This window comes from Buteo buteo, chromosome 13, assembly GCF_964188355.1.
Source record: "Buteo buteo chromosome 13, bButBut1.hap1.1, whole genome shotgun sequence".
Lineage (NCBI taxonomy): Eukaryota > Metazoa > Chordata > Aves > Accipitriformes > Accipitridae > Buteo > Buteo buteo.
Window position 1 is genome coordinate 19,291,310 of NC_134183.1, and position 26,554 is coordinate 19,317,863.

The 26,554-nt window shown below is 41.8% G+C and overlaps 2 protein-coding genes across 16 annotated transcripts in view; one reads left to right on the top strand and one right to left on the bottom strand.

Annotated features, from left to right (window-relative positions):
• The first annotated feature begins 443 nt into the window (after positions 1–443).
• On the top strand, positions 444–13,624 carry LYSMD4 (LysM domain containing 4). 5 transcript variants are annotated; one of them, XM_075045011.1, is made up of 5 exons: positions 444–511; positions 1,873–2,160; positions 6,317–6,665; positions 7,570–7,693; positions 13,487–13,624. In XM_075045011.1, coding segments are annotated over exons 2-5 (747 nt in total). In that variant the 5' UTR covers positions 444–511; positions 1,873–1,887; the 3' UTR covers positions 13,488–13,624. The 5 variants fall into 5 exon arrangements, with proteins under 5 accessions (XP_074901112.1, XP_074901107.1, XP_074901110.1 ...); XM_075045006.1 differs by lacking the exon at positions 13,487–13,624 and adding an exon at positions 9,175–9,810; XM_075045008.1 differs by lacking the exons at positions 444–511; positions 13,487–13,624 and adding exons at positions 571–1,054; positions 9,175–9,810.
• MEF2A (myocyte enhancer factor 2A) overlaps positions 9,812–26,554 on the bottom strand; it is a 113,019-nt gene continuing 96,276 nt past the window's right edge. For 8 of the 11 annotated variants that reach the window (XM_075044996.1, XM_075044997.1, XM_075044995.1 and 5 more), the window contains 5 exons: positions 25,526–25,716; positions 23,839–23,862; positions 20,076–20,202; positions 14,431–14,557; positions 9,812–13,916 (listed from right to left, as the gene is read on the bottom strand). In XM_075044996.1, the coding sequence (XP_074901097.1) occupies positions 13,541–13,916; positions 14,431–14,557; positions 20,076–20,202; positions 23,839–23,862; positions 25,526–25,716 (845 nt within the window). In that variant the 3' untranslated portion in view covers positions 9,812–13,540. The remainder of the gene's footprint in view (positions 13,917–14,430; positions 14,558–20,075; positions 20,203–23,838; positions 23,863–25,525; positions 25,717–26,554) is intronic. The other 3 variants (XM_075045000.1, XM_075045004.1, XM_075045003.1) reach the window with 1 other exon arrangement.

The following is a 26,554-nucleotide window of genomic DNA, read 5'->3' on the forward strand; positions in this document are numbered from 1 at the left end:
GCGCCCTCGCCAGCCTCGCCGAGCAAGGGAGGGCAGTCCAAGGCCTGGACCGACCACGCCACCCTCCCAGCAGGGCCCCGCCGTTGCCAAAATTAGGGCAGGTTTGCTGTAGATGGGATATATGTGTGCGTATGATCAATGTATTGACCGTGTAATAACTGAAAGTTTATTATAACTGTGTGCATAGTCAGTACAATGTATATTATCACAACGATACCCTACGTAGGGCTGTACAGATGCATATTCTCTCCCCACTCTTGCGAGGGTCTCGGGCACGGGTCTCGCCCGGACTGGGGCGAGGGGCGCGGGCCCTTTAAGTGGGGACCGCCCTCCCGGCCAACAGGTTCCAGCGCTGACCGCTCAACCAACCTCGCTGCGCCGGCCTTCCCCGCCGCCCATTGGCCGGGTGGCGCTGAGGTCCCGCCTTCCGGCGCTGCTAGCCAATGGGAGGAGAGCTGGGCGAGAGTCGGGGCTAAGTTGGTGCGAGTGGCCGATGGCCGGCGAGCGGCGGGTCAGTGCCGGGGGCTCGGGGCAGGGCCCGGCCGCCCCTCGGGGAGCGGGGGCTGCGGGGAGAGGGGCAGCGGCCGCCCGCCGCGGGTCAGGGGCCCGGGGCCCTCCGGCGCTGAGAGGGGCGGGCCTGCGGGGGTCGGGTTTGTGCGTCTGTGTCCCCGGTGAGGGGAGAGGGGCCCGCTGAGGCGCCGAGGGGATCGGGCCCCCGCTGAGGGGATCGGCGCGAGGCCCTCGCGCGGGGCTGGCGCGAGCGACGCGCCCACCCACCCACCCCCGCTCCCGCTTCCCGGGCCCGAGGGAGACGGCGGGCCGGCCGCCGCCTGGCCGTGCAGCCTGCAGGCGCCGTCGGCGGCCCCGGAGCGGTGCCGGGAGCGGAGAGCCCGTCCCGCGGGGAGGGTCGCGGCGGGGCCGGCCCCTGTCTCCCTGTGGTTGCCGGCACCCGGGTCGGCAGGTGTGTTAGATGGTGGAGCTCTGCTGGCGCAGCCCTGACCCTGCCTGCAGCCTGTGGGTGCCGTGCTCGGTGCTAATGAAGTGCCATAAAATGGTAGTGGTTTCACCGTAAGGATTCCGTATGGGTAGATTGAGAATATTAAGGTCAATAGAGTTCTGTGAGAATGTGCGGTTTTCTTACCTGCGCGAAGGAAAAAAACTTACTTCTTTGGGGGGGGGGGGAGGGGCGGAAAAAAAGAAAGTAGCGTCCTAGCAACTTGCCGCTGTAGGCCTAGCAATAATTAAAACAAAGTGCTCAGGCAGGTTCTTGTCTTTATACAACAAAATGGCCTTGTCATTCAGGTTGAAGCTAAGTGTAGCTTGAGCTATCTTTATTTTTTTTAAAAAAAAAAGCACACTTCCATGAAATTAAAACGTGGATTCTTAAAGTGTAGAGAATTAAGGACTTCTGGAAACGTAACATAAAGGATAATTTTGGTCAGTTTTTATTGTGTATTGCTAGGACATCTGATGTGGTTCCATGGATATTTTTTTTTTAAACCATAATTAAAGACACTTGGATCAAGTGACTCTGCTGCTTTTTTAATGAAATTATAGAAAGTTGCATTTAAGATGTGTAGCAAAGTAGTATTATGTAGTGGTTTGTCCACAGGTAGACAAAAAAAACCAGTTTGAAAATAATCTACCCATTGTTGAAGTTTCTGTACATTAACCTTTATAATATTTCTTGTCATTGCTGTTAGAATAGTATCTTTTGGATTTGCCCCTGAGAAGATCTGGGTAGGAGGAAAGCTTTGTGCATGTGTGCACGTATGCAACTGTGGTACGCTTTTGTCCGTTCTCCCAAGTGTTACATGCTAAGAAATAAATACTGGTATTAAGGAAATTCAAAATGTCTGGTTTTTGTTCCAGGTGCTGGTATAAAAGATGAGGCTGAATGAGAGCCGGACAAGATCCTTCCAGGCTCCTGTCACCATCCATAATTACCCGGGTAGGCAGGTGTATGTGTTTCCCAATGGCCGATCTGATTCAGAAGAGTCATCAGAGGAGGAACTCAATGTTACAGAATTGCGACCAAGGGGCAAGGAGCAGCAGCGATGCAGCACTTCTCGGGACAGAGTTGGAGATGTGGTACTTCTGGAACGAGAGATTACAGAGGATGATAATCTTAACAAGCTAGCCCTGCAGTATGGTTGTAAAGTAAGAGCTATCTCTGTTTGTTTGGTTTTAATTACTTTAGAGGTATTTTACATGTACCTTAGTATCCAGAATTACAGGAAGGCATGCTGTTGTTTAATAGTTTTGACACTGAAAAGTGTTTGCCCTGTGTATTTCATGAATGGTCAATATCTGGGTAAAACTCAGGTGGAGAAAGGTGGAAAACAAAACAAAACAGAGTTCTTCAGCTAACAGCATAGGAAAATGTTGTCAACCCCACACCCTGTGTAACCTGCTTTCCTGTTTAATTTGGGTGACTAAGTGCAGCGTAGCAGTCATGATTTGTACTTAGTTATTTAAGTGAGGGCAAAAAGTAGGAAGCTGAGTACAGAAATGAGGGTCAGAGCCCTGCTCTCAAGGAGCATACAGTTTTTGAAGCAAACTGAACAGTACAAGGAAATGCCACTCTGATAGAGTCTAGTTTGGGGTTTTGGGGGTTTTTTTTCATTTATTTTTTGAAAGTTACAAGCTTACATATTGCAAGGAAGGTCTAAGTCTAACACGGGTCAACTTGGAGAAGGAGGGATGCCAAAGTCCAGGTCACAGAGTCCAGGTGCTGTCTGTGCATGTAGGTTTTGATTGTTGGCTGTCGTACTCAGAAGTGTGTGCGGTTCAGCCATCTGCAGGCAGAAGGGAGTGCATGTGCACGGTACATTTTCTCTGGAGTTGGAACATACTACAAAATATGTTTTCTTTGTTCAAAAGAAGAGCGCTTTGTAGAAAAAACTGTTGAAAAGTTTAATTACCTGATCTGAACATTAGATGTACCCCGTTGTTTAGCAGTTAAAGCTGTATTTTTAGAGCCTCCTTTATCTGTGAGCTAGACTGTGATTAAAAAGTTCCATGATGCAAACAATTGGACAGTGACCTGGATGAGGATAATGATACAGTACTGGCTCAACTGCTGCCAAACTATTGCAGCCTGTCTTGCTTAACAACACAACAGCTGTGTGGTGCAGCTGAAGCAAGAGGGTTTAGAGGAATTGCGACAATTCCTCCCCTCCCATTCCCTTAGAAACAAAAACAAAACAAAAAAGAAACCCTTCTAGGTTCTGCTGATGAGCCTGATGCATGTGAAGAACGAGTCTGGTAGGACTTGAATAGGCCTTGATTGGCACCGGTAGAGCCTGAGAACTGCAGAGCTGCAGCAGTTGTGACTATATGCTCATCTGTAAGCAGTAGCAATTGCGTTGTTGTTGCCACTTACACAGAATCACAGCAGTTCGGTGAACTCAAAGGAGGAAGATTCTGAGCAACTCTTCTGCTTTGTGGCATGAAAAAACCTGCCATGCCCCCTGTACTGTAACTCAGGAGGACTCAGTCCTGTCCCTGCCATGACTGTTGATCTGCCTCCCCTGCTGCCCTGCTCCTGGAGCCTTTCAGCTCCAGCAGGTGCAGGTAGATGTACCCTGCCTGCCCTGCTGAAGGCTGCTGGGTTTGTCCAGTGGGGAAACCAAGCTGGTGGGGAGGGACCAGGTAGTCAGTGTTCTCTGCCCACAGGAAAAAAAACTGTCCCACTGCTTCCCTGCCTTCCAGAAAGGGCACTTCTGACTTGCTCCAATTAAATTGAGGAGGTACAGAAATCCTTATTATTGGAGATTTGTGTATTTGTCTGTTTACAGGCTGGCACTGATCAATTTTCATGGTTTTGTTTTACTTGCATAATTAAGCAGCTCCTGAAAGGCTACCAGGACATCAGTGAGGAAGATTTGTAGCCACAAATATATGCGACTGTGCTTAAAAAATCCAGGATGAACTTTTTGAAATCAATGAGAATTTGTAATTGGTTTTAGAATCATGAGGGCCTGCTTGGGGTGGGAGTATTAAGACAGTGCAACAAATAGCTTTGTGTGTGCTACAGATAACATGGCAGAAATGCAAAGCACTTCAAAATTCTCATTTTTACTCTTGACCATTTATAGTCCTGGCCTGCTTTTGGCATTGTTCTTAGCTGGGACAAGAGGAGCTTGCTGCAGCCAAAAAAAATGAGTACAGAAAATAAGCCTAAAAGGCTTGTGCAGCCGAGTGCTCTTGCAGGCTTCCCATCAGCTTTGTTTGTTGTTTCTGCGTGAGTGCTGCTCCACTTTCTGTTTCTAGAGCCTTAGCACAACATTGCAGTGTGTGATTGCAGACACTGCAGGGGATATTTGCTGTCCCAATAATTTGCTTTCATTGGAACAAAACTAAAAATTGAAGCATCACCTCAGTTAGGAGGCTTTGGGTGAGATGATTGTTATTTCATAACTACATAATTTTGCAGGGCTTAAGTCCTGATGTTACGCTGGGGCAAGCTGTGAGGAGTCTGAACCAGCAACTGAGGATTCCTTTCACCTCAGGGGCACCAGACTAGGATCTAGATTAAGCTTCCCATTTTCAGATTTCTCAAGCTTTGCAGAATAAGTGTGAGATTCAGGCGTTCATCTCCTCTCTGCCTTTCAGCAGAGTCCTGCTTTTTTGGCCTTTCAGGGCCTGGACGGTAGATGAGCTTGACACGTGGTGCCCTGACAGCCTCTACAGGCAGGAGGGGAGATCCGCGGAGAGAGGCAGCTCCGCAGGCAGAGCCGCTGCCGCTCCTCTCTCCTGTGGCCTGCTGCGTGGCCCTCCAACCTGTGGGGCCTCCCTGCAGGGAAGGGAGGACTGCCTTCCCGTGGGCACCTCCTGCGCTGCTGGGGGTGGTACCTCCCTGCTCCTGGCAGCCAGCTGGCAGCAGCATAGCCTGCAGGTATCCCTGAACATTTTTGCAATGGCAAAGGAGATGTTCGAGCTCCCTTCTAGTGTATTCGTGTGTTCTCTTTTAAGAGGAGGTCTTTGCCCTGAGCTGTCAATGATTTTGGTGCTGATGGCACTGGCGCATTTGCTCAGGAAGTGCTTTCTTGTTTTTAGTTCCTCAGTTTCTTTGGCAGCTTCAAGCTTGTGAGGGTGCAGTGAATGCCATTCATACAGTAAATTACTAGATTTCTAAAAGAACAAATCAAACTTTCTCTGAAAGTGCAGTCCTCGTACTGTGTCTCTTCTGTATGATGTATCGGGGGTGGTTAACCTGTTTGTGTTGCCTTTCTCTTTGGTTTGGGGCCTTGCTGCTTTTTTTTGTTTGCATCCTCCAGCCTTTCCCTTGAGGTTCTTTTATGTCTCCTTGGCTGCTTTGGAGAGCTCCTTGCACACATTGACAGTTCTGTTCGTTTTCTTTGACAGAGGATTTAGGGCAACTGAGAAGTTCATGTACTTATTAGGTGGTTGTGAGTCGACACTGTATGAAGCTGTCTTCTCTTTATTTAACATTAAATGAAGAAATGCTCCCTTGCCTTTGTCTTTTCTTTGATACTGGCTATCCTTGTGACTTAGGCTGTATGTATGGTTTGTTCTTTCTTGCTCTTCTTACTGCTATTTGCATCACCAAGCTGGGTGGGAATACCAGTCACAGATGGGAACCCTACACACAAACCACCAGATATGGTCATGGATGCACAGAGATTATTGCCTCAAGCATACTTTCAGCGGGAGCATTTACCAACTGTGGAGAAATGAGCATACAGCTGTAGTTGTGCAGAAGAGGGGTGGTGCTTGGGAACATGAGCAAAGGATGCCCCTGTCTATGTGGGAGATGCTCGCCTGCTCCCTTCCAGGCTGTGATCTTGCTTTCACAACTGTGGTATGCTCCAAAGACGGAGCTCTGTTCACTCTGAAATCACTTTCTGAGCAGAGGGAGGGTTTTGCCTGCTCATACTGATGTTGTCATCTCACCTTAAACACTCATGCATTGTTTAAGGTATGAAAACTTTTTAAAAGGATCTGTTACAAAGACTCTTCTTGCCGTAACTTGGATTAGAAAGTAAGTGAGAGAAGGGTAAAGAAAGCAAAAGGAAGGAAAAACAGTACTAAGCAAAATACAGCATATAAGAGATACAAGAGCACTAAAGGAGTTTTAATAGACAGACTGGTTTAATAGGGGACTTTCTATCATGCAGGACCTGGAGTGTCCCTGGAACAGCTGGGAAGTCTCTGCAGAACACTAAGCCACTTGTAGCCAGGGTTTGCTTTTATTTTCTGACCACTGCTTGCACACTAGTTTTGTAGCTACTTCCTGCTTCAGTACTGGGTTGTCCTACACTAATATTCGTGTCCCTTTTGGATTCTGTAGGTTGCAGATATCAAACGTGTCAACAACTTCATCCAGGACCAGGACTTGTATGCGCTGAAGTCCATCAAGATCCCTGTGAAGACCCACGGGCTCTTAACAGAGAAGGGCAGAGAACTAAGGCTGCTCTCAACTGTGCCCTCCCAGACTGGCCTGACGCTTGTAGACTTACCGGAGCCTGATGATGGTGCAAGCAGCTCTGCTGATGGCAGACACCTGAGTGACTACTTCAAGGGGATTGACAAGAGCATTCAGGATGCGGTGCAGGTGGAGGTCCAGCTAAATGCAGAGTATTGCATGGAAGCACTGGAGAGGCCGCTGCCTGAGTCAGGGAAGCAGGAGACTAGTAATGGTGCGGACTGTGGAATCCAGTGGTGGAATGCAGTTTTTATTATGCTTCTGATAGGAATTGTCCTGCCAGTATTTTATATCATCTATTTTAAAGCACAAGGCCTGGTGGCCCATACATCTAACACAACACTAACCTCAAATATTTCAGCACATGGATTGGAAGGGAAATTGCCACAAAGCTCAGTTGTACAAAAAAAATCCTAAGGGGGAGAGAAAGCCAAATACAGCCTCTCCTCCCGGTGCAGGAGCCCATACATCAGTGACTCTGACTCGAGTGCGTTCAGGGGGATAACAATACAGATTATTTTTATTTTTTTAAGTAGCTGATATTGTAATCCTGAACTTGACTGAAAGTGAGGTGATGCGATTTTTATGGAAAAATGAGGATGCTTTGTTGCTTGTAAAGATAGATCATCAGGCAGCTGGCTTAACACTCATGAACTCTGTTGAGAGAAAGTATTTTGTAGCCATTTACTCATCTTGGTTGCTTCAGGTATTTCTTAATGCCTTCTCTAAGAAGTGAATCCTTTGCTGCTGAGATAAAGAGTGCAGTATTAATGTGGTGATTGGAACGTTGGGGGTTTGCATTTTAAGAAAACACTTCTTGCTTAGAGTAGAAGTGGGGACTCTTCTATTTCTCTGAACTGTCATTTTTTATCTCTTGCACACCATGGTGGTTTTGGCATACTTAACCCTAAAATGATGATGTCTAGCATGTTAAGCTGGGGATGCCATGGCACAAGGACAATGACAGCACCTCAGCTTTTTAGCCTTTTGAGCAAATGTTTAAGCTGTGTTTATTAGGATGCTTCAAGCCCACTGCTGGGAAGGGTGAGCCCAGATCTCTTCTCTTCCCCTTGATGAAATCCGTCAGAGACTTCTCTTGAAATCCAGTGTCTCTACAGGTGGAGCTCATTGCAGAATCTGTGCTGTTGCCAGGGTACTGCTTGTCCAGAGCCAATACTTCAGCATGACTGCAGGTGGCCAAAGAGTATTGGAGGAGGACGGGAGCGTAGCATTAGGCCTGTGGTACGTAGTACGTGCTTCTCAAAGGCTCGTTTGTTGGGGGGGAGGTCTAGCCAGTATTACTTTTCTAAAAAAAAAAAAAAAAAAAAATATAATCCATAATGGTGCACCTCAAACACCCCATTTCAGTCATGGACTTGAGTGTCCTTGTGTGTAGTCTTCATGTGAACGAGCATTGCCATTTCATTTGCAAGGTCTGGGAGGAAAGCCCTGCGTTACCTTAGACAGTCATGGAAGGAAGTGTAAATCCTTTGTAGGATGGGGACTGTGAAGCTGCTGATTGTTAAGCGTTTCTGTGAACTGCTGACATTTGCATGGAAAAGCTTCTGAGTGAGTAGGAAAAAACAATGACACTTCGGAGGCTGGTGGTGGTGTCCTGAGATGTAGGTAAGCCTTAGGCTGGTGCTGTTTAGGACAAATCAGTAAAAACTACATGGTAGAAGTGAACAGGAAATGAGGCTTTGGGGAGCTTTGCTGCAGGGAAGAATTGGCCTCAAAAATTTAATTCAGCAAATTCAGGGACAGTGCGCAGAGGTAAATGCTCTCCTAGCACCAAACCCTGAGGTATTTTGCAGCACAGTTGCATGAAACCTGGCCTGGGATGAGGTGATGTATGATGTAAGCAGCAGCCCACTGAAAGCAGCTGGCTCTGTTTCAGGAAGGGTCCTGGCCCTTTCCTGGGCCACTTGTGCAGGGCTTGGCTGGTCTCCTGCTGCTGAGCTGGCAGCTGCAGTCATTGCTGAGGGTGAGGGGCACAGGGCTGGTGGGTGGGTGGAAAAAGCTGTTGTTTGGCTTCCCCTCCTGCCTTGCCCCAGGATCAGTTCCATTAAGCTGTTGGTGGGACAGCAGCCTGGCCGGAGCCTTTTCACCAGCGGGCACGGCTGCCACCAAGAGCTGCTGGAGCAGGAGCAGGGGCAGCAGCCTTCGCAAGGCCAGACTGGTGCTGACCCGGCCATGGCAAGGTGTCACAGCAGGGGAACTCATGAGTTGCTGCTTTGGTTTTTGTTGTGGGTTTGTTGGTTTTTTTTAAAGCTTTAGTGCTGCTTACAGCTCTATGAGGGAAGGCGAAGCTGGGCAAGAGCTGTGGTGTACAGGCATGATCTGCTTCTCCCCGAGGAAGAGCAGCCTGACAGCATCTGCGTCAGGGGGTGGGGGGGAAGGCAGGACTGAGGCCTCCCAGCAACCTGAGGAACACCACACCAAGCAAGCAGAACCCTGGGATGTTACAATGATAACCTGTGTTTCCTGCAACCCTTAAAACAAAGTACTCAGGAAAGCCTGAGGGAACCTAATTTTGTAAACAAGGACTCTATCTTATACTGAAAAAAACCCAACTTGTATTTTTCTTCTGTGAAGAAAATGTATCTTTCTTTGTTCAGGGGAGGGGGGATTATTACATTTTCAAAGAAAGAAAAATGAAATAAAAGCACAAGGGGCACTACCCACTCCAGGCAGCTTATGCTTTTTGTTGTCTCCACCACTAGCCTATGCTGTGTTGCACAGCTGAGTGCGTTCCTTGGACAGACAAGTGCCTTGCAGCATCTCCACCTGACCCTAGAAAAAGTAAGAATTCAGAACACCTTTCTCTGCCAGGTTTTTTCTTTTGCAAAAGCTGTTTGTTTCACAGAGCCCCCTCCAGCTGCAGGGAGCTTGTGGGGTGCTGCCATCTCCTCATCGCTCATTTCACAATGCAGAACTGCAGCCAGCCAGCCAGGGCAGCAAGGGGAACAGGGCAGTGCTGCACTCTGCCTGCAGCTGCCCCACCAGCTTCCCGGCAGCACCCTGCCTGCCTGCCTCAGGGCAGCACCTGCAGCAAGGGACAGGAGCGATGGCAGGAGAAGGAGGAGGGAAGGAAGGGCTTGCTTTCAGTTCACCAGTCAGAATTCACCCAAGTCTTCCTGCAAGTTTCTGTAAGCATTGTGTAATAAGGTTCTTACAGGGCATCAGTTCATAAGTTGAAGTAGTAACAGGTGTATGTATCCCCCCAAAATCCATACTGATTAAAAGAATCATTGCTGCAGGTTAAAACCAATGCTTCAAAACTGAATCGGGTAGCCGGCGAGGGGGGCAAAGGTGCGCCACACAGGAAGACTCGCTCTGCAAACACGAGAGAGGCTGGAGTACACAGTAAAAGCCAGTATCTTTACTTTAGTGAATGCAGGATACAAATATTTTACAACAACCTCTAGCATTTTCTTAACCATTTGATAAAAAGTTCACTAGAATATTTATTGTATATTGAAGAAAAAACAACACATTCAGGGAAAAAAATTGAGATTAACTTATTTTTTTCTTAAAAGATTCGTCTCAAGGATGGCAACAAAGTCCAGCTTGTGCCGCCAAACGGCTTATCAGCATTAAACCGTGAACAGCTTCTTTGTGAACTGTTGACTACAAACATTTACCAAATACATAAATCTCTTTTAAAAAAGCCATTTTAAATATAGCAAAGCAGTGTTCTCTTGCACAGCAAAGTGAAGAAAGTTTCTACTAAGATTTAAATGTTTACATTTATTAAGTCTTTCTTTCACATTCTAATTTAAATTCTTCCCATGATCAATTGTTAGGAGTTATTTTGTTCCTTATTTACTATGTATTTCTTGTGCGCACAGTAATTCGCAAGTTTCTGATGCATTAGTGTCCTTTAAGTGAAAGGAAAGGCTAAAGCATTTTTCTCTGACGAATCCCTGATAACATGTATTTTTAAATACTATAGTGAGAGCTTGAAGATGGAGAGGTGATTTGTCACAACAAAGATAAAAATCTTAAATCATTCAGGCTTGAATGGGTTCAGATGAGGACTGGATCCCCTTGCAACTTCATTCAGTATAGTTAATTAAAAAAAGTATTTTTTACCTGTTGAAATACCTGTGCTATGTCATCTTTTTTTTTTTTATAAAACATTTTTACAATTCCTAAAAAAGTATGTTCCAAAGTTAGTTACTTGTTATTAAAAATCAGGATTCCCGTTTATTCAACAGCATGAAATTCTCCCCCTGACAGGGGAGGTCTGTGGAAAGACTTGTTCTGCCAAGTCTGTTAGAGGGTTTGGGGCAACACATGAACAGTCCCGCTAGCAGTTCTTAAGAACAGATTGATTATTAGTTGTTGTTTTTTTTTTTTAATTCATTGGTGCAATTTCAATACAAACTCTAACCCTTATGTAGCTTTTTTCTTAAAGAAAACAGTAATAGTACTGTTTAAAAACCTGCATAGAAATAAAGACTATTGAGATACAGTCAGCAAAGCCATCTTATAAGGCACACAAGAAAATAGACAGTAAATGTGAATGCAGAACTCCCACTCAGATGTACAGCAAAGTTCATATATGTGCATAAATAATGAAAAAAATCACATAACTTTTCAGAGCAGTAAAAGGTTCTCTGAAGTGGTAAGTGAATTCAGTCACTTTGGAAAGAGAGTTGCCATTAGAAAGAGTCTCATTTCCCTCTATGCTTCAGTAAACCGGTAACTAACCACAATAAACGGAGAGTAATTGCCAAAGGTAAGTGGCTGAAACGAATGGAAACATATATGCTTTTTAGAGGTTACCATGACAACAAGAGATCAGGATTTGGAAGCTGTAGGTACTAAGACTTTGTTCTTCAATCACACATTAAAGCAAGCACCCGAGGAGGGAGCTGTCCCCCTTGGATTTCCATTTCTCACACTTCTTAGTTACAGTATCAAGGAAGTGATTTTTTCTAATTGCCAAAACCCCCCAAATTTAAAGCCCAAGCAAAAATGTAATGACTATCAGGGATAACTTTAAAGGAGACCAGATAATAAAACAGCACTGCAGATAGTTTCCTCCCCAGAAGAACTCCCAGCAGTAAGATTTAGTTTTTGGTTCCCCATACAGAAGCTTCGCAGGTGCAGGGAGAGGAGATGCACAGCGAGGACCTGGAAAGAGACCCGATTTCAACAAGGCAAGGACATGCCCCAAAGTGGAATGGGCTCCCCCAAACCCAGCTGGTGTAAGCTGGACTGGTCTGAGCAGGGCTGAGGAGTGACCGGGAGAGAGGACACTGCCCTTGCTGTCCCTGCCCTTCCCTGACCACACAGCCAGGCTCTGCAAATAAGATCACGCTACCGCATCCAAGTCCACAACAAAACCTCCGAGCTAGGCCTTGAGAGACAATGGGGCTCTGGCTTCCTCGCTCCGCTTCAAGGAAGCAGCAAATTTACTTCTGTGGCCGGGGCTTTATCCCAAACCACTTACCAACTTAAAAAACCTTTTGTGCTCCTCTGATATGTGTTACTTCCCTATCATGAGAAATTAGGTCAAGTTTTTCCACTGTTTTTTTTTCTTCCTCCTCAGAAGAGGCAGCTTTAAAATGATGCCTTAAAATGTGTTGTAACAGATTTTTTATATTTATGCAGGATGAACTTAACACCGGATTTTTTTTTTTTGCCACTTTGCTATTTATATACATATATATAAAATGTATAATGAAGCTTAACCATACAGCACAGAGATTACAATTTAACGGCACACATTCACCACCAGTGAGGGGGAAAACCCCTTTATACACCCTCTGAAAAATCTGGATAATAATATTAATAATAATTAAAATCCAAAGAAAGTACAGTATATTTAACAAAATAGTAAATATTAAACAGTGAATACTCTACTTAATAAGGACCTCGCCTTTTTTCAAGTTGGCGTCAATCCACAAAAATATACTTTTTAATCTGGTGAACGTACAATACATAGGTACTTACACCAAAGGTGATAATATATTTAGGATGCTATATACACAAAGAGTTTGGCTCAAATTTAAATTTACATATAAGTGTTCATGGCTTATTTTTCCCCCAAGGTTCCGCCTGCAAGTTTTTCCTTTTCATCTTTGAAAGCAAAAACTAGAAAGTCAAAATAAGATAAAACTATACTCTACAAAAAAGCTACAACATACAGCTTTGGCTTATATAAATAATTCATAGCAGAATGTGTTCAAAAGTACTGTATATAACTTTATATATAGTCTTCAATTCATTAGGGTATTGTTTTCTTTAATATAAAATATACATGAGCTAAAATCCGTTTCTATATTTTTCAAAGGTATGAACGTAAAAACAAATTTGTCAAACATATTCCAATTATAACTTAATATATTAATTTTATTTTGTTAATGTTCTATTTTCTAGGCTAATATTTTCTGAATATTTCATGCGAGTTCTCTATGTCTCTCTCTCACTCATTAAAAAAGATCACTTCTTTGACCCAATACACTATTTATTTTTTTTTTTTGCACGTGCAAAACAGGGTTTTTGTTTTTTGTATGTCTTATAGCATCAGCCCTTCTCCATGCACCCTCTGCAATAGAGACCCATGCCAGGTTGGGTAATATAAAGGTCATTTTATGTACAGTATTGCTTTCTTCTTCCTGCTTTTCTACTGCTCTGCTGCTACAAAGCATTATTTCTTAACTACAAGTAACCATACAGCTTGAATAAAAACACACAGGGACATTACTACAGGCGAGCCCTCTTGGTTTCTGCGATCTAGTGTGGTAGGATTACAATGCGGGTACAACGTTTCTTTGCAAAACAGGTTATATTATTAAAACAACAAGTCCAGGTAAGTGCCAGACTAGATCAATACCTACAGGATTGTTCTGTTACATTTTACCATGGGACATCTGCAGCTATACAAGAAGTTTGTCATAAGTGCCTGATGATTTTGTGTATGCTACACACACTCGCACATATATATGCATGTGAAGATATATATATGCATGTATGTATATACATATAAATATACTTATTTCATGTCCTTATTTATAAATTTAGATATGTCAGGACAGTTCATTTTGAGAACAAAACTGAAGAGGCAACACTGCAAGCTTATGTCACCCATGTGTCCATCCTCATTCGTTTTACCGATGGACTCTCTCTATCTTCTGAATTCGGTGGCCGTCCCAGCACGACAGGTGAATGGAAATCGCTTCTCGGGTCTTCCCGATCGCTGCCGTCGTAGGAGCTGCTGGAGCTGCTGAGACTGTCAACAGGAGAGCGACCCATTTCCTGCCGCGACTGCTGCTGCTGCTGCTGCTGCTGCCCTTGCTGCTGCCCTTGCTGCTGCTGCGGTTGTGGCTGCTGTTGCGGGAACCCAGAGGGAGTTACACGGTCCCGGGGAGGTGAAATTGGTTCAGATTTTATGTTGATGTTTTGGTTGGTATTAATGGATAAATTTGAACCCTGAGATAGCTGGCTGCCAGTACTGGGAAAAAGAAAACCAAAAAGCAGAAATAAGAAAACAAGAAAAAGGAAAAGAAAGTGACAATTCACGTGCCTGTGTAATGGTGTGATCTTGTGGTTCAACACCCCCAAAACAAGCATGTAAATAAACGCAACTTACTGAAGTGAAGAAACAAAGTTGAAAAAAGCATTAATTAAAAGGTCTGAATGCATTTATAGAGGTTAAAACCAAAGAAAAATAGTTTCTGTTTCCAAACATTTAAGTTCATGACTCAGGTGACTCCTTTGCAAGAAGCTGGGCCTGCAGGGACACGGCTTGTCTGCCTGAGGACTGACCTGACAGAAGGGACAAACAACACGAAATACAAACGCTTTTGCAGCCAAGAAGCAAAAACTTGAAAGGCAATGCACCACCGCCAGCAGACAAGAAATTAAAATGGTCTTGCGCTAAGTATTCCCTGGTGCGGATTATTCAGCTTGAAGTGGCAGAAGTTCCCGACGGGGTGCAGTACTGTAACGTTACCAGGTGTACTTACACAAGAGAGCTGAGGGCTGCTGGACCGAGATGGTGCTGTTGCCAGGCAGATACCTGCCCTAAGGACAGCATTCCTGGGGAGTTAAATCCCTGCAAGGCAGACAGGTCTGCACTAGTCAAGGAGTAATCTAAGAGGGAAAAACAAATAAAAAAGAAAGTTCTTTATAATATTTTTTTATATATATATATATATTTATATATCTATGTGCGGACACACACATGCATATAAATAGATGAGAATAAATGTGATATACGCACACACACACGCAAATATAAAGGCTTTCTGCCCAAAACAAATAAAGGCAGGTGACCCTGAGGAGTCCAAACGTGAAAACTTTGAAGTGTGGGAGCAGGGCTGGGGCTGGATGCCTCAGGGATGGTATGTGCAAAGTCACTGCAACTGGGAGCCTTAGTGACCCCCTCCCGTCCACTCCGTTTGCGCAGTCTTACTATAACATATCGCATTCTCTCTCTCCCCACAAGTTTCACTCATTACTTCATATCTGATTCAATTGTCATCTCTGTATCAAATAAACAAAAGAACCCTCTTTATTTAGACCAAAAACATACTATTATGTAGAAATACAACTTAAAAGGATAATAGAAAATACAACATATTCCTCATCAACAGCCAATGGCCGGGTGTTAGTTTTGGCTAGGCTGTAGCGCTTAGACAGTTCTCATGAAGTCATTTTCACTTTATCATTATCACTCCTGCTTTTCTTTCAGGTTTTAAAACAAAGCTGCAAACACTTCTCTGCTTTTAATTATTTTGTAATACAGCTTCCTTAAAATAATTTCTAGTCTCTTGAGAATGCCACAAAATGCTAGCAGCCAAACTTACTTTATACTGCCAGCAGATGAACCAAAAAATTCTGCTTAAGTAGAGTTTGTGTTTGGGTTTTTTTTTTCTTGTTTGTTGGGGGTTTTGTTTTGTTGGTTTGTTTGTTTAGAATTGTCCTAAAATGACAACACCATTGTGATTTATCTCTCTTGAGATAAGCTTTCTTGAACAATTTCGCCATTCCCATCCACCAGCTTGCTCGCTGTGGACAACCTCTACGTTTCCTTTTTAACAGCCTACAAAGGAAGAGGAGCCCAGTGCCAGCAGGGTATTGGGCTCTTCAGAGATGCATCACTGCAAGAATCTTCCTCAAGACCTTGGGAATCCCAGCTGCATGCCAGCAGGTGAAGCTACTTAAGCTGCCTTTTTCTTTTGGTTTCATTTCTTCTCAGTTGACATTTTTACTGGAACCCTGAAAAACCCTCACAAGTATTTCTGCCCAGATTCAGAAAGATTTTTCCCAAGCTGATGGATCCAAAGCCCTTCTACAAGACTTAAAAAAACAAACAAAAAAAAACAACAAAAAAAACCCAACCAAAAAAAACCCCACCAAAAACCCCCCAAACACCACACACCAAAAAACACGCCCTCCAATGACTAGGACATGCACTCAAACTTCAGAGCAGCCAGACCTATGACAACCCGCCCGTGTAGCAAAAAAACGCTTGACATGGATGTACTGTTCTGTGCCAATGGGATTTCTGTAAGAGCAAACCTGAAGAAAATGTTTATAGAAATTAAGTTTCCATGTATTTTTTTCTTTGCAATTATAGCTTTTATGATAATGGACAATTAACTTCTGGTACTTTAGACAGAATGTGTCTGATGACAGGGGTATGAGGAGATTCTTTTCCAAAGAATACAAATGCCACTATACAGTTAGATGCACTATCACTTCCCTAAATAAAAAAGCAAGACAGCAATTTCTATACATGAGTGACTTGATACAAGAGTCGTACAGACAGAAGAGTGCCTTCTATGTGATGGAAACCATTACTGCTGTGACCCTAACAACAAGATACCTTTGAAGTCCACACCTCTGCAAAATAACTGACCTAAAGCCAGTAATATAATTTATGGCTAGATACACTCTGCTCAAGTCTAAGTTACTATTTAACTGATCTCTGTGGTTTTTGAATGTTTTTTAAAAATGCCTAGACTGTTTTAGAACAAGTAACTCTGTTCATTCTGGCCCTTCCTCTAGTAATCTGCAGAAAGAATACTTCTCCAGCAAAATGAGTTATATAAAATAGTGTATTTGTGCAAAACTGATATCCAACGTTTTAATTAAGGATCTAAGAGGTGAATCTATCCCCTCCATCCTTGAAAAAAACCCCTATCAATCCAGAAAAACAATTTAGGTATCTAAATTTTATCTTAGCCCTTGAACTGCAAAACTGAAATTGCTACGTAAGTGGTGACTACCCTAAGAATACCCAGATGACAATTTGGTTTCGACATCAAATTTCTTTTTTTGCAAATCCCCTGAAAGGCTCAATCTAATAGAAACAATTTTAAAGTGTCTGAAAAACACTAAAGGCTAAAAGCTTTTCACAAATCATTGCATTATCAAAGGAAATGGGCTGTTTTTTAAAAACCGTATCCCGTGGTAACAGCACTTGTCCATTGCATAGGACAGCAGTTTCAATCGTCTTTGCTGATTCCTGAGATTTGACTACAGCCCCTCTCATCTTTTTGATGTTTTGGTCATCAGCTTACAGGTTATTCTGGATGATGGACATGCACAACAGTGCTTCCTAAAACAGTATCAGACTGCATGAGAGAATGAAGGGATTTGTCAGGTGACAGGTAAAACTCAGTGTGGGTCTTCTGAGCAGGGACCAGAACTACTTGTTTACTTTAAACAGCCATTAAATGCACTATATAAACAATCTTTGTGGCAAGAATCAAACCAAGATCTGTATGTCCAGCAAATTCATACTTAAGCTTATAATCCAAAACAAGTCACCAAGCACAATTCTTTACTCTGCTCATTTTACTGTTATTGCAACCCCATCTTCCCCTTCATTCGTATCTTTAGACTTTAACCCCCCTCGGGGTAGCGATTATTTGCATAAATTTTCAACAATTTAGTTGGGTGCTCCCACAGTGTATTTACTGTTGCTGATGACTAAACGGTCCCTCTCAAAATGCAAACCTCATGCATGACAGTAACTGCCTGGGGCAGTGCCTTGGAGGCAAACCCATGCAGAAAGCGGCGAAGGGTAGATGTCAGTTAATGAGCACGTTAATACAGAAAGATACAGAAAGACCTGAGTTGTTTGGATGGAAGATGGCTACAAGTCTAAACTAAAAACTGTAATGAAGACTTTCAAAGCTAGTAAAAGTAGAGAAAATGTATAAAATCCCATCTTGGGGGGGGGGGGGATTATTATGAATGGATGGCTGCTCTATCTATTTCATCTTCCAACCTTACAGACTCCTGACAGTGCCCCTCCTTGCAGAAAACAAAGAAGATTCCAAAATCTCTATATCACTCAGGTTTTGGTCATTTTCTACAAACCTTGAAGTTTTTTTTGATTTGTCCTGACCTTTGCACAAAAGTAAGAACATTAGGTCACTGATAATAGGCTAGTGCAGCGTTTTTTACCCTTTCTTAAATTTATTATCACAGAGGTGCCACCAGCATTGCTGACGAGCTCAGCTTTGGGCAGCAGCAGCAGGTACATTTTGAAGCTGGCTGTAGCATGCTGTCTGACATTGGGGTAGCTCCTGATCTGTTCTCAGAGAAGCCAACCCTGTGGCTTTTGTGTGTCCCCATCCCCCTTCCCCCCCACCGCCACCAAAACCTTGCCACATAAACCCAACACAGTGGCTCCTTAAGGAAAAATAATTTATTCCTTCCTAGTATGCCCTCCACTGCCTCCCAGGTTCCTGAGCATCTCATGCCTGCCAGCTACTTGTGTATAGCCATCAAAGACTATACAGGCTGAGTGAAAAGATGCTACTGGGGAAATCTCCTCTGCTGGAGGCGTGGATCTTCCCAGATTCATAGAAAGAAGACAAGAACACTCTCGGGTCCTTCTGTCTAGCCAGAGTTGATCAGCTATAAATGGAAGCTCTCCAGTGTAGCTCTGTTCCTAAGAGTTATCGTTGCAGAAGAGAGAAGTAAGTTTGTTTTTTGTTTTTTGTTTTTTTTTTTTATAATTTGAAAGCCTACCAAATAAGACTTAAACATTGCCAACACAGTGGCTCCTCATTCAGAAATTCCTGTTTTAACAAATTATAGCACTTGCATTTGAATGTCTTAACTAGACTTCATCTAAAAAACTGAACTGGGGAATTATTTCCTTTGTTTTCCTTTTTAGTTTTAACCAATAGCTATTTTAACTCTGACTTACAAAATTTATTGACACTTATCTGCAATGTAGTTTCTCTGCAGGTACACTTGAAAATTAAACTGTGCATCACAGATCAATGGCAATCAACCAAACGCTACCAAGACTGCAGCCTTTCAAGGAAATGATTACAAAAATTCCTTCACCAATTACATACAGGGACCCTAACAAATAAAGAACCTTGAGATTGACATCAAAATTACCTCTATTGGTATGGAGACAAAGTAGGAAGCACCACATCATGAACTACTTTCCAAACCAGCAAGCCAATTATCAGTTACATTACAAAATTCCTTGCATAACACCCATCTTGGATAAAAAGTAGTTTGAAGGTCCTTCAGATAATAGGGACTCACAAAGGTGAAATGCTGACAATGCCTCCTGTCATGGTTTAACCCCAGCCAGCAACTAAGCACCACGCAGCTGCTCACTCACTCCCCCGCCACCCAGTGGGATGGGGGAGAAAATCGGGAAATGAAGCAAAACCCGCGGGTTGAGATAAGAATGGTTTAATAGAACAGAGACAAGAAACTAATAATGATAATGATAACACTAATAAAATGACAACAGCAATAATAAAAGGATTGGAATGTACAAATGATGCGCAGTGCAATTGCTCACCACCTGCCGACCAGCACCCAGTTAGTCCCCGAGTGGCGATCCCCCGCCCCCACTTCCCAGTTCCTACACTGGATGGGACGTCCCATGGTATGGAATACACCGTTGGCCAGTTTGGGTCAGGTGCCCTGGCTGTGTCCTGTGCCAACTTCTTGTGTCCCTCCAGCTTTCTCGCTGGCTGGGCATGAGAAGCTGAAAAATCCTTGACTTTAGACTAAACATTACTTAGCAACAACTGAAAACATCAGTGTTATCAACATTCTTCACATACTGAACTCAAAACATAGCACCATACCAGCTGCTAGCAAGACAGTTAACTATCTCAGCTGAAACCTGGACACCTCCCCATGAGTCCCCATCTCACTGTCGATAAAGAGAAGGAGGAGAAGGCCCTGTCTGGGCTTTGTACATCTGGGCTTTTTTGTAAACTGAAAGCCCCAGCAGAATCTGATTCCCTCCTGGTGTTGGAACTGAGCAGAGCAGAATGAAAGGGACAGTATGCTCAGAAGTATCAACTAGTGCTTAAATGCGGAGCATTTCGGTTCTCAGATGGATAGCTTGAATACTAGTGCTGTAAGCAATGCATTTTATTGTGTGTCTCTATTCAGCTGTGTACAACCTGACTGAAAGCTTCTTCCTGATGAAAGTCTCAACATTTACACATTTTACAAACTAAAGGCTCATTTTTGATGAATAAAAGCCTTCATTTGAACGGAATATGAAAATACAGTGAAGTGTCATAGAAATGCAAATTTTCTGGGCTTACAAATCACAAAAGCCTTGTACATCTGACAAATCAAGCCACTTATTAAAAACAATGCTTACCAGTGTTGTAGGCAGTAGGCATGGCCGAATACACCAGTCCCTGCGGAGGCAAGCTTGGAGTTGTCACAGACACCACAGGGGTAGCAAGAGGCTGTGTAGACTGAGAACTACTTATCCTTTGGGTATTCTATAAATGATTAAAAACAACAACATGTCTTGTGATATCAGTTAGAACAATGGAAAAATCAAGTGCTAATATAAAAATAGCATTCAATTAAAATGTGTTTCTTTGCTTTATTTTTTAGTTATGAATATATCCTTTTTGTTCAGGATAGATTTTCTAAACAAGCCAAAACATTTCAAGACAACCAAAATGATCTTGGCAAACTGAAATGAAAAATTAAGACTCACTGGTCTACTTCCCGTGCATGCAGATTCCAATAGTGTTAGAGTTCTAGAACATTAAAATAAATGCAATTTCTTAGGGATATACACAACAATTCTCAGAAGTTCTTAAGTGATTTAAGAGGTTTTAGTCTTAATTTCTAAAGGGCTTTTAGTGCAGATGGCGAGGTGCAGTTCCACCAGAAAAGAGTCTCCCACTTCCCAGCTGTTTATCCAGTTTTCAAAATTTTAGCTGCCAGTTTTGACACTGTGCTGACTACACCTGTCCTGAAAGGAACACAGAGATCTTCTAAATTTGTGTTGATAAGACTGCAGTGATAAAATAATCTTGCTGTTCCCATGGTTCCTGAGAAACTGAGAGAGTACTTGTTATAATGCAGATAGGTTTCAAAGCAAATGACATCTGAGTGCACACAGAGCAACTGTGCTTTTTGAACAGGAAAAATAGCTAAAGTAGATTATCTAACTGTAGGCACAATGTGGCTTTTTAATAACAGTCTGTCTTTCCCATATACTGGAATGAACATCTGTAGCAAACATATCACGCAAATTAAGTTCTTTAACCAAATTTGCTGTTTAGAAAACGTATTAAACACTGTGGTGAATACCACCAGACAGCAAAGCTGCTCTGTCACAGAATATACTACTCTCCATGGAGGCAACTTTAAATCTTTCTTCACAATATGCAGTTCAACAAATTTGGCCATGCCAGATACTGTCAAGAACAGGAAATGCTACATGCTTTTATTTTCAAACAACAGATACTTAGTTTTACCTACACAAGTCTTCGAAATACTAGAAGTCTTAGAAGTCTCTACACCCTGTATTTCTACATTCTTACAGAACCATTCCCGATTAGGGAAGCTGGATTTCAAACTGCTGGAAATACGTTTTTAAAGCAAGCTTCTCTCTACCTCTGAAAAAACATTTGCTACAACAGTAGCCTTTTTTTCATCTCTTTGGTAGAGTTCCATTTCCTAGCTTTAAAAGATTGAAGCTACTACTACTTTTTCCTTATTTCAGACAGGTATATAAGTATTTCAGTATCTGCAGCACTTAATTTTCTTCTCCACTCTGATCTTGAGAGAGCTAGCAGTATTAAAAATTCATGATTCCCTTTATAATAACGGAATGAGCAGGTACAGAAACAGGGCTGTATTCAATTTTAAGCTTAAACCCATGAAGATGAATTGAGGGTTATCAATCCTTAGCTTGTATCTTTCTAATTTAAAGAAAAAAAGTATACCACAGCTACTATATTAAAATTAGCTACAACCTTCCAGTGGCTTCCAGCTTCTGATCTCTGTTTTGTCTGTTGAAAGCCCACCGTTGAGCTTCGTAAGAATTTGGAGGCTCTTTGGCATTTGTTCAGCAGATATACCCACTCTGCTTCAGAGCTCCCAGATTTTAAAGCTCTAAGTCACAGAGAAAGTCCCACTGATTTTCTGTGTAATTTATCCCTTTAAATCACTCATGTACTTCTGAAAATCTCTGCTAGATGAAGTTTATCTGGCATAAAGATATGTTTTTAGAGCAGATTTTTTTGTGTGTGTCAGGAATTGACCTTTTTCCAAAGCTTTCTTGGATGGCAGCCTATAAAGTTGGGATTACTGTATAATGGAAAAGTTAAGAGGAGTATACTGGGAAACAATCCAGACCAAAGGATTTCCCCATGGGATTTTTTTTTTTTTTGAGTGGCTAATAAAGGTGGTTTTCTGAGGTAATTTATTTCTGAATATATAATTCCTGAACATACAGCCATACAAAGACACTAAGAAATACTTAGATGTGTCCAATATTTGTTGTACTTGGAGATTCAGCCAAAGATTCATGACAAATTTAATTAATTCTTTATTATTTTTTAAACTGGTGCAAGTGATAGCAGTAACAGGAAAAATTCAATATCTTTATTTCATGCTATGCTACCGTTCTTACCCATTTTTCATATTCAGTGCTCAGTTCCAACTATACAGAATGAATGTTCACAGACATGGTTTGGAACTCCTTTCTAGCATTGGAATTAGCATCAGAAATTCGCATAATAAGAGACGTAACGTTGCAGGTGTACTTCCTTTACCACGTTTGAGGAAGACACTACTGCATTTTCTTTGTGTGAGCTTTCTTCCCCTAACAGATGAGCTCAGTTTTTAAAACCACTAGAGGGACCACGCTCCATACAGTATCCATAAACCAACCTGCCACCGTCAGCAAACTGCATTATTTCACACTGCAAAGAGCATAACAGTTTTTTAGCAGGCAAGAATACCTTAATTCAAGGGCTTTTGCAATAATTCCAATTGCAATGATATTTTGATTAAGTGTTTTTGCGTTGAATTAGAGCTTTACTACTTGCACTGGAAACCAGACACTTCTCTATAAAGGTGAGAGGAACATGCATGATAGCTGTTTAACTGCTCAATTAGCAAATCATTCCAATAAACCATAAAAACTTCAATACTGACTTTCAAAAGTAATTTCCCCTTACTTTTGTAAATCTATTGCATGCATTCATGAAGAAGTTTATCTAAACCACTATATTGCATGCTTTCATGCAATTAAGAGCCTCATATTAGCAACAGGTCCATGTTCAAAAATGAATCAAGGTATGTAAATAGGCAGACCTCTTTGTGTATCTTTACAATTGCACTTGGATGCAGCATCTTCTGCATGGTTTGTGCTACAGCAGCTAAACAATTTGCAAATTGCTCTAAAAATAAGTTACAAATTATTTTAGCCTTACGTTATTTTCCAAACAGAATGCCAAATGTTAAAACCTTTTGGAAAAAATAGAGAAAACACAAATCCCAAGAGTTTCCTTTCAAAAGCAGAGTATCTTTCCACTGGAAAAAGGTAGAATTATTCGTTTGCAATTCTCTATTCCTTTTGGTAAACAGGGAACACCCCTGTGGTTTGATAATCTCACGCAAGATGAAATAATTCTAAACTCCAAAAAGGTGACCTCACCAGCAATGATGTAATCTCCTTGAAAATAAGAGAAGTAATACAGGGCTTGTGTTACAATCTGAAGAACTTAAGTGAAGCCACTTCCTAAAAATATTCCACTAATATAGGGGATGATGTGGTTATTTATATTTTACATAAAAGACAGTAAATATCCTACACACATGGACAGTTACTCTGTAAGGCTCTTTTCCAATGTTCCCTCCAAGAAAAACAGAAATATTTTCAGGAAAAGAAAAAAAAATAGAAGTTGACAAATGGAAAGCACTAGACTTTGGATGCGTTTTCAACTTTAATTGGTTGGGTTTTGAGTTTGATAAAACAAATGTATTTTCATCTGCTACCAAGGGAACACTGGAATTATTTAATATACGCAATGAAACTACAGTTAAAAAGCTGTAGTAAAAGACATTTTCAGCATCTTTCTCTCTCTCATCAAACAGTAGCCCAAACTCACCAACTCCAATTCATCCTCCTCCGACTGTACTCAGCAAACAAGAGGGATAACACAGTTACTAAAAATAGCATTGCTTTCAAAGTGAAAAAAAAGTCACGCTTGTGCTTCAGGATTTTTATTTATTTTCATTAATAATGTGAATTTGCCACCTGATTCTGTAAATAATATGACTAGGAAGTATAACACTTTACATAATTTGGGTCAATTAGAAAATACCGTACTGAAAGAACACATGCTTTGGCAAAATTAGTGCAGAAAGAGCTTAGTAAAAACAAGGACACAGCTACACGTTGACAACACATGTAGATACAGAGCATGGCAGTTTCTGGATGGACTGATCTAATAAACATCCAGCTTACTAACAGAATATTTGTTCACATACAACCATCATACCATCCGAGCATCTCTACTCTGAAATCTCTTTCCAATTGCCTCAAAAAGACAGACAAAACCTAAATTGAATATCATGTTGTTCTTAACAATAGTAAATAGGTACTCTACACTACTAACATTAGAACAACAGCATTAACAAGATCCTCCTCTTGTATCTATTTCTAATTAATTCAAAAGTGTAATTTTCACTTTAATAATCAGCCACCGTATTTCCTACGTCTTCTACACTTCAGTATTCCTAGAAAACCCTAACACTTCAAGAATCATTACTCTGAGAATAATTACAGTTTTTGTTACTTGGATTAATTTTGTATTATTCATCATGAATACCAGTAACAAATATAAGCACTTGTGGTATTTTAAAAACAAATAAGAACTATACAGAGTACTTGTATTGTTTATATCCTGCTCCTCTTGGTTATGGTTCATTATTCCATACACCGAAAACAGAAAACGTACACACAGACATTCAAAATTTCTACATGACAGTGAAAAACTAAGACTAAAGGGTCTGACCAACCAAATTAAAGGAAAAATTGAGTAACTCTTCCTGAAAGACCTGTTTTGCTCTCAATGCTGTGGTTGCCTCATGCCTGACACAAAACTCATGCGCTATTCCAAATCTAGGCTGAACAAACATTACTACCAACACGCCAAACTGCATAGTGGTATTGAAAAGTACACAAATAGGGACTGAACCTGATCCTCATTACTCTCTTATGCCTTCACTGGAGACATGACATCTACCATAGGACACACAAGGTTGCATTCCAGCACACCACATCAAACAAGCATTTCTCTCAGACCATCATTACCACTGAGGCCACATTTTACATCCCACAACAATTACGACCCAGGAAAAACAGGTACAAAGTGTGCTTTAGGGCATGTTAATAGAGTTCACGTCACCAATAACATCAGCCATTCCTCCACAGAATGTTGCATAACCTTTTTAAAGCCCACATCCTCCAAACCAACAAAGTTCTTTGTACCAAGTCAGTGAGATATCAACTGAAAACAACAAAATCTCAATCTATGTCTCTAGGATTGCACTCAACCACATTTAGGTCAGACTGCTATTTTACACTTTAAAAAAAAAAAAAATCCTTACAAATTTAACTTCTCCCAAGGTATCAACTTATAACTTAGATTTTCATTGGTAAAATTTCAGAATACAAACACCTTTCTATTTCTGTAAGCTACAGTAAGCAGATGAGATAGCTTCTCCCTGTCTATGTGGACAGAACACTTCATTTTTACAAAGCCAGTCACAGAACAAATGTTTTTAACTTACCAGTGGTGGCATCATACCCTTGCTGGAGGGTGGGATGACAACACGGAGGTCGGGTTTGCGATTGTTCATTCCAAGATTACCTCCTCCAGGTGGAGGCGGAGACTTTGTAGGCATGACTTTGCCTAAGCCATTCCCACCACTAGCAGTCCCGAGCAGACTTGGTGAAGCTCGAGAATTCACAAACCCATTTCCTGAAAGAGGAAACACAAATGTAGTGTAAGACTGAAGAGAAGTAGCAATACAAAATCTTGGTGCACATGTACAAATTACAAAATACTTCTTCTGTAAAACTTCCAACGACAAACTTCTCACAAGAAGCAGGGTATTGAATAATCGAACAAACAAAAAACACTTTCACCAGAAGATCAATATGTAAAGGTAGTATCACCTCAAGGGCATGCTGTGGCAGCTTAAACGCTGAGAAGAGCATATTGCCAAAGAACTATTTCTAATAACAACTGTTGTTTTTTTATTTTGCCCTTTGAAGTTCCTGCAGGCTGAGCTTGCAAAAAAGTGTGTGCTTTTGCACAACCCCACTTCATCCCCACAGAACATGAACTATACTGGGTTGTTGCCTGTGAGAATAAAAAGATCAGCTCTTAAAGTCTCTCTTTCTAAAATATATTCTTCAAATATCTTCAAGATCTGCAGGACTCCAGTATCTATTCTCTAATAAAATTAATTTCACTCTCAAAAATACATACTGTCTGATTATTATATTGAGCAACAATGAGGGGAAAAAATCCTTTTCCTGCAAATGCATTCCAAGCTCTGGACACAGATATACACATCATTTATGCCCATCGATTACACAGGTCTTTCTCTACCTTTCTCTTGATACTCATTCTAAATAGAATTAGACAAGCCAAAGCCTACAGGTCCCAGCTTCAGCATGGAAATCACCAAAAGCTGAATATGCTCAAGATAGAGGCCTTAGCTTACACTCAAAATAGATCAGAAAAAAGTAACAAGACAGTAAAATGGTTAAGTGTCTAGTATGCTATTTTCCTGTACTGGCAAAAGCACCAA

Excerpts from the sequence above, each read along its gene's own strand:
- LYSMD4 (XM_075045006.1), top strand. The coding sequence starts at position 1,888 with ATGAGGCTGAATGAGAGCCGGACAAGATCCTTCCAGGCTCCTGTCACC. Across the intron at positions 2,161-6,316 it reads CCCTGCAGTATGGTTGTAAA|GTTGCAGATATCAAACGTGT; the intron begins GTAAGAGCTATC and ends TGGATTCTGTAG. Across the intron at positions 7,694-9,174 it reads AGCGTAGCATTAGGCCTGTG|CCTATGCTGTGTTGCACAGC; the intron begins GTACGTAGTACG and ends CTCCACCACTAG.